Genomic DNA, 12,812 nt, shown 5'->3' with positions numbered 1-12,812 from the left:
ACCTCAACACCTGCTCCACCAAAGAAAAACAAACAAGCAGCTGCAACTAACACGGTTCCACCGACCCCGCTCCCAAGGACAGAGCGACCAGCCCGAGCCTCAAAACATTCTGACTCTGTGGGAATCCCACTGAAAAACAGATTTTCTGTACTCCAGCCTGAGCCTTGAGTGAAACCTCGCCTTCAAACATCAACAATGAGGCAAGACCAACACATCCACCCCCCAAAGCTCCAAAGGACAAAGCGGCTACCAGGAAAACGAAAGGTATCCCAAAAGTGCTTATTGTTGGAGATGAGGCAGTAAATGGAATCAGTCATGTGTGCAATCCCATGAAAACGAGAGTGATTTCTTTTCCTGGTGACACTGTAGCTGATTTAACTCGTAAAGTTCTCTCTCTAACCACTGATCAGCCAGATATTGAGACTTTAGTTGTGCATGTTGGAGCCAACGATCTGGCAAAGCAGAAATCTGAGATTCTGAAAAAGGACTTTAATATTGTTCTGAACACTATGGGAAAATTAAAAATGAAGTTATTTCTCAGTGGTCCAATTCCATCACCTCAATGGGGAGACGAAAAACACTCTGTCCACTAATAGAAACATGGTTGAATGACCAATAATGAACCAATCGTACTAATTGAATTAGCGAGTCCTAACAGCAAATTCTTAAGTGAGAATAGAAAACATAAAAAAGGAGGAGGCGTGGCTTCAGTATTTAAGAATACCGTAAATAGTAGTAAAATTTCCTTGGGTCACTTCACCTCTTTTGAGTATCTTGGATTGAGGTTAAAGGCCACAAACAAACTTTGACACTAACTTTATACAAAACTCCAACGTACGTGCAAAATTTCTTTACTGACTTGAATGAGCTTCTATCTCTCATATGCATTGATTATGATTGTTTAATAATTGTCGGTGATTTTTTGATTGTTGATTTTATGTTGCATTGTGTTTCTGTGTTTGATATGATGTAAAGCACTTTGAAATGCCTTGCTGCTGAAATGTGCTATACAAATCAAATTTGATTGATTGATTGATTAGAGCCATTGTAGATAGAAAAAAAAGAGTAAATTTCTGCCAAAACACTTTTCTAGACAATTTTCTAGAAAAAGCTTGAAAATTTTTAAACTCCAAAGGTTGAAAATTTTCCCACAAATTTTTTTTTTTTTACAAAATTTCTTAGATTAATACAAAGATTTCTGAGTTTTTTCCCCCAAATATTCAACTTTTCAAACTCAGAAATTTAGATATTTTTTCTACTAATTTTCTGAGATTTCAAAACCTTTTTTAAAAGCTCCAAAAGTCAAAAATTTGCAAGAAAAAACTCCTCCTTTTGAGATGTCAGAAATATTCTAGAAAAACTCGGATAAAGTCAAATATCACCGACAGAATTTCTGACTTTCGGAACTCCGAAAATTCTCTGCTTTTTCTAGAAAAATTCTGAAACTAATCTCAAAATTTGTGAGTTTTTAAGATGTAAATTTACTCCCTTTTTTCTATCATCAATGGGCCTTTGACGCCAGCGTACAAACACCTTAGAGTGTTTGATTATTTATTTGACTTTTGACAAAAATTTACAAAGAATACTGAGAAAAAAGTTAGAATTTTTAGAAACAGGTCAAAATCCAGAATTCTGAGGAAAAGAAAAACAGAATTCTTAGAAAAATGTCAGAATTTTTAGATTAATTTCAGTATGAAAGTAAAAATTCTGAAATTTTTGAAAGAAAGTCTGAATTCTGAGTAAAAATTCAGAATTTTAAGAAAAAAGTCAGAATTTTGAGATTAAAGACAGTGTCCAGGTAAAAATTCACAAATTTGAGAAAGAAAGTCTGAATTCTGAGTAAAAATTCAGAATTTTGAGGAAGAAAATATTTGAATTCTTCAAAAAAGAAAAGAAAAATCTGAATTTTTTTTATTTTTTTTTACCATTTTTTGGTGGCCCTAATCCTTTTCTGTACATTTTCCTTGTGGGTACAATACCTTGTTTTTTCAATCAGTCCAATTTGCTGATTGAGGTCAATGAGTTCAATCAGTTGCTTCTGCAGGATTTTCTCCCTGCCGACGGTCTGCTTGATGTACACATGCTGCAGCAGGTCCAACACGTTGGGCCTCAGCTCAAAGTCCTTTATCAGACATCTGCGACGCAGGAGAACAAAGGCAGAGCATCATATTCCCAGTCAGCGTAAACATCTCAGTCCCAACCGTAGCAGAGAGACTTTCAGCCACACTCACTTGCAGATAAAGTCATTAAAGTCATCTGACCAGAGCTCGGTTTGGTGGAGAGTAGGCGGAGGATTTCTGTTGAAGGAAGAAATGGAAAAGATGAGCAGAAAGATAAGATGGGATTAACGCGGGAGGAGAACAAAGGAACCCAGAGGAATGATGGAGAGAAATCTCAACACTGAAACAATTTGTCACTGAGAACATCAAGGACTGTTTTTTATTTTTTTAGGTGAACAGAAGCAAAAGTGTTTGGGTGGCAGAGATACGGCTAATTTATTATATAAAAACAATTTTTTTTCTGTGCAGATTTCCATAAAAGCCTCTACTGGAGAAAAAAAACTTGTTAAATAGACAGACCGAGCACTTCTGCTTAAAAAGACTCCACAGCAGTCAAATGACTCACTATAATTCCTCCTTCTGCTTTAAGTACCTTTTTACAAGAGGGTTTCTGGCACAGTGCTAATGCAGCCGGCTTTACTAACAGCAGCAATAAATTGCTCTAGTGAGCAGACATACATCTCCTGTTTATCACACAAAACAGAAAATATAGATGGCAGATGCATCTGGACTGTGTTCTGCGAATGTAGGGACTATTAAAGAGTGTTTTGTTATCCAGAAGACAAACAGAGTGGCATATAGAAATGACTCCAGATTTGTCTGAAAGACGCATCACGAAATAAACGTTGATACAAATAATTATTGATTATTGAAATATCTGAAATACTACCAAAATCTTGGTGTGACGTTTCTGTTTTATCCACAGATTTCACTCCACACCGTTGTTTTTTATTTTTTTTAAAAACTTTAAACTGCTGCTGCGCCAGTAACTCAACAAGTTGTTGCTAGGTAACCAGAAAGTGAGTGAGTTGCTAGGTAACCCAAGAGTGAGTCAGTTAATTGATTCCAACAAGGTTGAGCAGATAAAGTCTTTCCTCTGCCTACATCTCCCAGAATGCCGTGCTGTTCTGCATGGCTAAAGTAGGGCCAGGCGGAAGATTCTCCAAAACAGTGTTTTCTTCAATGCAGTTTACCATTTCCTCTCATTAATGATCTTTTTAAATGGATATTGAAGTTTAACGGAAATGTAGTCAGAACAAAAGCAAGATGGATGTAAAATAAAACATAAACAAACAATGTTTTGTTGTGGTTTTGTAAAGCAGAAAATAATAGTTAGCAGTTAGCACATTCAGGTACATGGATGCAAAAAAAAAAGATTTTTAAAAACTCTTCTAAAAGTGTTTTTACAAAAAATTTGTTTCAAATTGAACATAAATGTAAAATATAAGGTTTGAAAGAGATAATAATTAAGATTTGCAACATGGGTATGGAGAAGCCGACCTCAGAGATCTTATACTTGTGTTATCTAAATAAAATAAGACAGTGGTTCAGTTAAAGCCCGCAGCGTCTCTCTTTCTAAGTCTGCCTGCCGACTAAACCAGCAGCTGTGAAAGAAGGGAGGTAAGGAGTGCGAACAATGAGCCTGGAGCTCTGGCTGCAGCAGTCGCACAGATTCAGAGAGGCTCGTGTGACGGCTCCGGTGGAGAACGACCCCCACGGCAAACACTTCTTCACTGGGACCGTGTGTGTGCGTGTGGAGGCGTGTGTGTGGGTGTGTGTGTGTGTGTGTGTGTCAGATCAGGGACAGACAGAGCAGATAGAGTGACATCGAGGGTAAATGCTTATGTACAATAGGTCTCACACCAAATTCATTGGTGATAAACAATTAATTTTCACCTTCAGAATAAATAAAAATGAGGAATACATTCCTCCAGTGACTGAATGGAATCAGAATGTAAACATGGCGTCTTCCACTTCGACTGATTCTCTGCAGTGTATTTCTGACTCGATTAGTGCATCATTTCTACTGGATTTTCACAATATATCAGCTACTACAATGGACAGAGGAACTGACAAGTTCATGTCATCTTTTTTGGATGAGATCAAGGTGTTTGAGCCACGCGATGCCTCCAACATTGTGCACGTCACAGCAAAATGCTTTCGCTCGATGAGGAAAACGGCAGATCCACACACCCTCTACATTAATATAGCTGTGGACAAGATCACTGATGCCTATTGTTCTTGCAAGGCTGGGTAAGTCGGGCATTCATCGTTTTGTAGGTTACTTTTGAAATCAGTGGGTGATTCCTGTGGTTTGTTGGCAAATGTTTGAGTGTGCCTAGGTCTGATACACTGTACTTGGTGCTAGAGTGGCTAACACGAGTAACAGTTTAGTCCAAAGCCTTTTCTGCTAAAATAAAATCTTTATTGTATGTCAGATACAGTACACATTGCATATTGATCTGTTTAGTTAACGTAAGACTGTGTAGCAGACAGGCTTCAAGGTGTGGAAGTTGTATCAGTACTGCCATTATGCTGTACTTAGCTAACGGGAAGCTAAGTGTGTTTGTGAGACGGCCACGCACGTGGTAGCCGCGCTACCATGTAGAATGGGCATTAGCCAATGAAAAGCGGCCCCTGTGGTAAGGTCCATTCCTATTATTCTTGAATTGTGCCCCACAGGCTGCACTTTGGACACTAGTAATCGAATTAGATTTCACTTCTTTCTTTTGTTTTATTCAAACTATAAATTTTTGACTTTTTCTTACTTTTCAGTCAGCTTGCTGGTAATATTTATTAGTGGAGGCTTACCTGGGTATTTTAAAAAGGGCTCTCATCGGGTGGAGGTCAGACAAAGGAGGATCTCCATCTCCCAGCTCTATAGCTGTGATGCCCAGAGACCAGACATCACAGCGAGCGTCGTAGGTCGAGTCCAGCTGCTGTTCACAGGCTATAACCTGTAGAGAAAGAGCAGGGGACAGAACTGTATAAAATAGGTGTAAAATAGAGTCTACTTCCTTTTTAAAGCCACTGTTGCACTGTTTCTTATCCTGCCACTTATGTTGGTGTATTTAAAAAGGAATTATAATGCAAAATTCACATTTTGTACTTCAATTTTTGTACTTTCATTTGGGTTTTCACTCCTTCTAAAAACAGTCCAAGCACTTGAAAAAAATACATCCGCTCATTTTTTGGCAATAACTTAATGTTTTGTGGTGTCTGGAAAATGAACCGTTTCAAAAACCTACGGATTGTTACGTCACAATCACCAGGCAGTGCACCGTTACCTAGCAACACCAGCAAAGACCAGTCTGTTACCTAGCAACCCCAGCAAAGGCCAGTCCATTACCTAGCAATCCCAGCAAAACTCAATGTGTTACCTAGCAACGCCAGCAAAGCCCAGTCTGTTATGTATGATAGTATGATATCACCCACATTGCTGTGATATCATACTACAGTGTCGGAAAGAGACACCCCAGCAAAGCTCAATGTGTTACCTAGCAACCCCAGCAAAGCCCAGTCAGTTACCTAGCAACGCCAGCAAAGCCCAGTCCATTACCTAGCAATCCCAGCAAAACTCAATGTGTTACCTAGCAACCCCAGCAAAGCCCAGTCTGTTACCTAGCAAACCCAGCAAAGCCCAGTGTGTTACCTAGCAACCCCAGCAAAGCCCAATGTGTTACCTAGCAACCCCAGCAAAGCCCAGTCCATTACCTAGCACATTGCTGTGATATCATACTAAAGTGTCGGAAAGAGCAGGAGCTTCTTAAAAAAGACAGAGGACAATTTCAAGGCATCAGATATAGCTAGTGACGTCCTGCTCTTTCGAATCCAGTATAAACAAATCACTCAGCTGATGGACGTCAAAACAATCCATGCATTCCTGTAAAGATCGTCAAAAAACAGAGAGCTGGTAGCCTGACATTGCTTTTATTTTGTTGATTGTATTTAAAAAACAAGGATGCAAACCAAACTGGTCATGTTATTGTGTAACTTAATGAGGAAAAATACGATGCCGATGGATAGTAAAAAGATTAACAATTATATACATTATAAGTAAGTATGACTGCTAAGGTGCAATCAAATATCGCATTATGGAGAAGGTACGAGTCTAACCGCTAGTAACCATGGAAATAAGTTGCACCGTCAGATAGCCTAGCATGTACGGAAAAACTGGTTAGCATCTCGTTTTTTGTATGTCTTTAATAGTACTTTGAGGGAAATGCTGTTTATGTCATGTGGTGTGAATTTAGGCAAATTTGATCAACAGGTCAGAAGGGAGGAAGTATGGGTCAGTTTCTAAGCTAAGCTAGCTTAGCTATGAGCCCCAACTAGGAGTGTTATGTCTACAAACAAATTAGCTCAACTACTACAAGTAGAAGTCATGACTATATTGGCAAAACAACTCAGGAAAATAAACTTAGTCACTCTGATCAATATTCCCGTCCCTTACTTCCGACTTCCATCATGGCGCCTCGTGTGACTAAGTGACGTAGTTGCAAGAGGTCAATAGTGCAAAGTTAAGTTGTTTTTGATATGTACAGCATTTTCATAGCAACTCAGGGTAACGTGATTGTGCTATAAAATGGCCCAATGTACCTGTAAAATTCACACTAATGCCCCTTTAAGAAAGGCATGTGGCTGATTCTTTTATAAATATCCTGCAAGGTGTTACAGTTTCACTGTTACGACATTTCTCATTAAAAAAAGAACATGTTTAGATTTTGATTATATTTAAATAAAAATAAAAAATTCACAGGAGGTAGAAAGATCTGCTACAAAAAATATTTAAACATTTCCATAAAAAGATAACAATATAACATGAAACTTTGGATTTTTGGAAGTAATGTATAAAATATGATGATTTAAACTTTTGTATAGTTCTGTGTCTTGCAGTGAAATATAATTTCTAATCTAAGTAACATCAGATGCTGCTCAAAAGCAACTACTTAACATCATGTTCTCAGCGAAGTGAACACACGCAGGGCCACACACTCCTCCAGTCAATCATATTTGGCCTGGGGGTAACATGGTACCCAGTCAAAAGCATGAATCATCTGAGTGGGAGGCATGCGGACACACACACACACCCCCACACCCCCACACACACTGCTATTATTGCAAAATGCCTGACATCAATACAATTTGTGTTCTCTGTTCTCAACGGGTATTAAACTATATCCACAGATGATATGAGCAAAGAAATCATTGCTATATTACCAGGGAGACGCACAAGTACTAATTTATCAAATTTCCTCCCAGAATTTGTTAAAGAAAATAACAACAAAGTCAATTTCCAAGATCATTAACTAGCAAAGAGAAATTTAAATTTAAATGGTATTAAATGTAAAAAAAAATTAAAAATCTGACCAAAAATATTAAACTTACCCTCAAACTAAATCAGTTAAATCTTCTTCAGACCTAAATCAGTCAGTAAAGCATTGTTTGATGTCAGACGGAGCAACAAGCAAGACTCTTTCTCAGGATTTTGTCTATAAACATGCAAAGTGAATTAAAATCCTTGGACCCAGACTTCTTGCGTCACACCACCTGTGGTCCAATGCCTGGTTTGCACTCCATGCAAACCGTATGTAAAATGTTCCTTTGATTTGAGAGTTTCAGGCAACAGTTTCCAAACAGACGTTGGTTTAAATACATTGGTTACAAAATGTGGCTGGGAAGTTTAATTCTACCCAGCAGAGGTTGCAAATTTCTCTTCCGATGTATTTTTGGGGTTAATTGTAGTTATGGTTGGTTATTTGTCGCGTCTATCTTTGAGGTTTAGAGGTGCTGTGAATTCAGTCCAATGATATTTAAAGTAAAAAGTCTCAAGATTTGCTTTAAAGGTGGATCTTCTGTTTCTGAAGCCCTAGACTCTTTCATAAATGTTGTCAGCACAGAGCTCACCAGTAATTATGTTCAAAAATATTATCAAAAGAGGAATAACAAATAAAGTAACCTAAATTAATTCTATAAAGCAATGATTTTAAGTGAGTTTCTAAACTAATTTCTTTCTTGCATCCTGTGAAAAGTGCTTTGAGTGTCTAATTTTTAACATTATTCAGGTGAATAAATGAATAATGCAAAGCTTAAATTCTCTCACTGGTCTGATGTTGTCATTTCATCAGCCTGTTTATTATTACTCTTAGAAATTGTGGAGTTCTCATTACTTTAGACCAACATTTACAATATCAGCGCAAGACAGAGAAACTTATGTTAGTGTATAAATTGTGGATTACTTAGCAACAACCCAGAATAAGAATCAGACATGGAGAACCAGTATTTAGCTTTATGCCTCTTTAACCTTTTTTGTCTTTCCTTTGATTTTGTTGCTTTGTTTGTATTTCCTTTTAATTCATGTAAAGCACTTTGAACTGCCTTGTTGCTAAATAAATAAAAATAAAAACACCTTGCCTTACCTTAAATTATTTTTATTAAGCTCAAAAACTAAGCACTATTACTGCCAGGATGCTTTCCCAATAGTCTGGTTGACTAGGTCCGATTTGCCACCAAAGTTGCAACATTTGTTACATTTCCAGCTGCTGCACTTTGCTTCCACACTGCACTGTGAAACAAACCTAACTCTTTGAAACACCTGTTCCCCTCCTCGCCTGTGGGGGCGCTGCACCAAGAACCACTGAAGGAAACAACATGAAAACCTTTGAAGAAGACAATGAGCGCAACTTTCTTCTTTGCAAAATGTAAAAAAAATGACAAAGCATCAGATTTTAGCGTGTTTAGTAAAGATCACAAGACATTTCTCCAGCTATCGTTAAATTTGAGCGTTTGTTTTGGTTGTATTTACCCAGAATGCACTCTTAATCTCAATAGTGACGTAAATGAAGATTAAATAAAATTCTAATCTGTGCCTGTTTTATTATTTTGAATTTTTAACCCGAGAATAAAATTGAAAATATGAAAGACATTATTTTGAGGGGGGAGGTTTAACCAATTAAAAACAAAAATCACAAAAAACTCAATCAATTTTTTATGTTTTAATTTATGGTTGTCAATTAAAAATGGAAATAATGAATGATACATTGACCTTTACAGTTCTTTGTCCTAGTTTAATGTTTTAACTTTAGGTGTCCAAGAAATAAGACAAAAATTAGCATTTTGACTAACACTTCAGCATGAAGCCTAAAAGATTAACTGGATTATATATTTATTTATGTTAATTGTTTCTCCTTTGTCAATGGAGAAATTAAATTATTTTAACCAAAGCCGGACTTTACAAATAGTAGTATTTTATCATATTAAACATATTAAAATACTAGTTAACTGGGATTCCAGGTGAGATTTAATTACAAATCCTGTTTAATAATTTATATGTTTGCATATTTGTCTACAAACGAAAAATATGACCATAAAGAAATTGGCTTCCTTTATGTGTAACAATCAAGAAAGACAGTAAACTGAATTGAAATGATTCAATAATAAAATCTATATCAGTCGGCTATAAAAAAGAAAAACTGACATCAAAGTAATGACAGAAAATGGCCTCTTTTAAATGTGATCATTTCTGTCCAACGGCTGCTTGTAGTTTGGGGGCAGTGGGGCATGATGGGACATGAGTGATGGAGGCTGCCATTTTTCCTGCACATTGTGTTTGACGGCGTTATCTCTTGGATCATTATGAACTGAACTGCCCACTGGGATCTGCTCCAGGCTAATGTAGTGGAAAAAGACGAGGCTGGGGAGCTTTTATGGGGCCGTTTTCATGTACCTCGGGGGCCATCCAGAAGGGGGTTCCTACCGAAGTGTTCCTCCTCAGACGGGTATTTGTCAGCTGGGCTGAAACACCTGCAAGGAAAAATAATACACACTTCAGTTAGCTTAGCCTCAAGGCTCAATGGAGGTAATAATAGACAGGTGCAAAGCTATTACATCTCTCTATTTTAAAATGTTTTTTCCCTACCGATGTAACTTGTTTTGATTTTTCATTATAAATGTTTACTGTAAATCGTAATGTAGTTCTTTTAAATTCCTTCCAGGAAGCTGCAGATGAAAATTAGCTTCTTTGGCTAAATCTGGCATATTCATATTGATAAATATCTATTCATTGTGTTTTTGTTTCTTACAAAGATCAAATCTGTTGCTAACGGTGATGATTTGTCAAAATTTCAACAAAAAAACAGAAGCATGCTGCTCAAATTCCAAACCATATAAGGAATTTTTAGATCTTTTCTTTGACACACATACTGTACATGCAGATAGAAGCAGTAAAATAATACATTACTTTGAATTACAAATCCTTGTGTGACTGCGCCAGACTTTGCTGGACATCTCAAGAACAACATTTGAATATAATTCAAATGTAACAAGCCTTGGTAGCAAGATAATTTGTAGCTGAGTGTTTTGTTTATATCAGAGCTGGGACCTTAATGCATTAATTTCGATTAATTGTTTTTAACTATACATTTCTGATAATTACAAAGGGAGAAAGTGATATATTTCAAAGAATTATATAAGAGGTCACTTCTTAATACTCCTTTTCAAACAGAAAATTAGCGGTAAGCTTATTATTTTTGTTCTTGGATATGTGTGCAAGTGTTTGCTCTTGTCTTACTTGTTAGTTGCTTCTTTCTTCTTAAAAAAAATTTATTACACAGATTTTATTGAGTTAGAAATTTTTACATCCTTAATCACTTCTTTTTTCCCCATACTTTATTTTTCTTTCTTTCTCATATTTTCATCTTCCGATGTTTTGTTTCTTCCAGACCTGGAAAAGACTGAAATCTGGAAGTTCCAGATTTTTCTGTGTATAAACTCTGAGTGTTATTCTAAAATAAAGTGGCTTTAAGGAAAACAATTATCCAGATGGTTAAATGTGTAACTAAGATTAAACAAGAATAGATGTTTTCTATTCTAACCCAGAAACAAAGATGATGTCTGTAAAGGCTCCTGTCGCAGCAGAAAGCGCCTGTAAAACCCAACTTTGAGCAGCTGCTGAATCGCTGTGGCAGCACAGGATGGAGAGAAAACACTAGAACGAAAAACATCAAAGAGGATTATAATCATCTGCAGCACAAAGCTGACACACACAGAGCCAGGCGACGTTGTAGTGTTAAAATCCTCCCCCCAAAAAAATCTCTAGACTTAAGAATCACCCAACATGAGTCAAGACAAACTGAACATCTAGAATAAGTCAGAGTAAGTAAACAACTCATATTGATATTGCCTCTTTTTTCCTGGCATTAGCCAGAAGTGGGCCCCACTTAATAACCATCACAGAGATAACCCTGACAATTAAAATATTCATGAGCAAAGATCTCCACTCATTCTTCTGCTGCTCTTTTTTTGGGTCCGTCTCTTTGCCATTTTGTCTCCGTTGGTGATGAGTCACAACAGGGGCTTTATCTCCTCATCCGCCACATTAGAAAAAACCCACATTAATCCCAGCAGTACGACGCAGCGCGGAGTAAACCGCCAGTCGCTTTGAATCACCGAGTCACACATCAGCATTATTATCCAAACAGCTCCATCTTTCTCTCTCAAGACTCAACCTGTACGAAACCTGTCCCCCTCCTCACCTCTGGAGGCGCTGCAACAAGAACCACAGGAGGAAACGACAAAAAAAACTCAGAAGAAGACATAAGCGCAACTTCCTTCTTCACAAAATGTAAACAAAATTGGGGGTAGCGACAGGTTTTAGTGGTTGTAGGATTTCTCTTTTGTCTTTGGTAAAAGACCGTGAGCCATTTCTCCAACTTGTGCTAGACTATCGCGTTTGCTTTGGTTGTATTTACCCAGAATGCCCTCCGCTTCCCGTAGACTAAAATGGTGGTACCACAGCATCTCTTACCTAAATCGTGTGATGTATGACGGCAAAGCTTGAACAGAAAGCTTTTATTGCAATGATACACTGAAGATTGAAGATGTAGAGCAAGAAAAAGTTTAACTCATTTAGCTTTCAAATGCTTTGGGACAAAATCCTTTTCATCATCAGGGCTTGCCTTTGGGTCACTGACTATTATTTGCATTTTACCCTCAATTACTAAGCTTTGCATGATGTGCTTGCTTTCAAATATGCTACAGTCAATTACAACTTTCCATTTGTGGCACAGAATACAACTCTACGTTAGCCTCAACTTGAAAAAAGTGTTTTGAGATGGTATTTTTATGGATATGGCTCAATTGCTTGTTAAAACATATAAATTAAAATGTATAAAAATATATATATAAATGAAATATAAATTAGAAATAGTGCTTCTTTCTTTCTGACCACAGATGTGCTTAACCCTTTCTGCTCAGCTGCTTTTAAAAACACCTCCAGTGTTTAATAAAACCACCTAGCCGGATTTTTGTTCGCCAAAAAGTAAATGTATTTGGCATTTGGAGAATGAGCTGTTTCAGAAACCTTACAAATGTTGAGTCACAGACTAAAGTTACTGCGCCGTTACCTAGCAACCCCAGCCGAGCCCAGCCCCATTCCCTAGCAACCAAACCTGAGCTCGACCAGCTGGGTTTAATGCTGTGTTCACTGTACAACGGCTGCTGGAAAAGACAAGTGTTTTACAGTTTACTTACCATCCAAAAAACCTCTTGCTGCATTCTTGTTGGTTGTGCAGGGGGCTCAACCTCTGCTTTTCAAAGATGTACAGCTGTATAATTGTGCATCTGTTTGCAGCCACTTTCACATGCGAGTGTAAACATTTAATTGGGCTCGTGGCCAGCAGCAGCTTATTTGGATTTAAAGTGACAAGAGGCCCTAAAACAGCTCATTCAAAATATCAAATATCAAAACAGAAT

General features: G+C 37.4%; 1 protein-coding gene across 2 annotated transcripts in view; it reads right to left on the bottom strand.

Annotated features, from left to right (window-relative positions):
* myo3a (myosin IIIA) overlaps window positions 1–12,812 on the bottom strand; it is a 72,938-nt gene that overhangs the window by 35,100 nt on the left and 25,026 nt on the right. Inside the window, exons 6-9 of one of the 2 annotated variants that reach the window (XM_032552227.1) lie at window positions 9,787–9,863; window positions 4,872–5,017; window positions 2,232–2,297; window positions 1,980–2,135 (exon numbers count right to left, since the gene is read on the bottom strand). In XM_032552227.1, coding sequence (XP_032408118.1) covers window positions 1,980–2,135; window positions 2,232–2,297; window positions 4,872–5,017; window positions 9,787–9,863 — 445 coding nt within the window. Of the gene's footprint in view, window positions 1–1,979; window positions 2,136–2,231; window positions 2,298–4,871; window positions 5,018–7,448; window positions 7,533–9,786; window positions 9,864–12,812 lie in introns of those variants that run through there. The other variant, XM_032552228.1, reaches the window with a different exon arrangement.

This window comes from Xiphophorus hellerii, chromosome 21 (assembly GCF_003331165.1).
Source record: "Xiphophorus hellerii strain 12219 chromosome 21, Xiphophorus_hellerii-4.1, whole genome shotgun sequence".
Lineage (NCBI taxonomy): Eukaryota > Metazoa > Chordata > Actinopteri > Cyprinodontiformes > Poeciliidae > Xiphophorus > Xiphophorus hellerii.
This window is presented reverse-complemented; position numbering and strand designations above follow the sequence as displayed.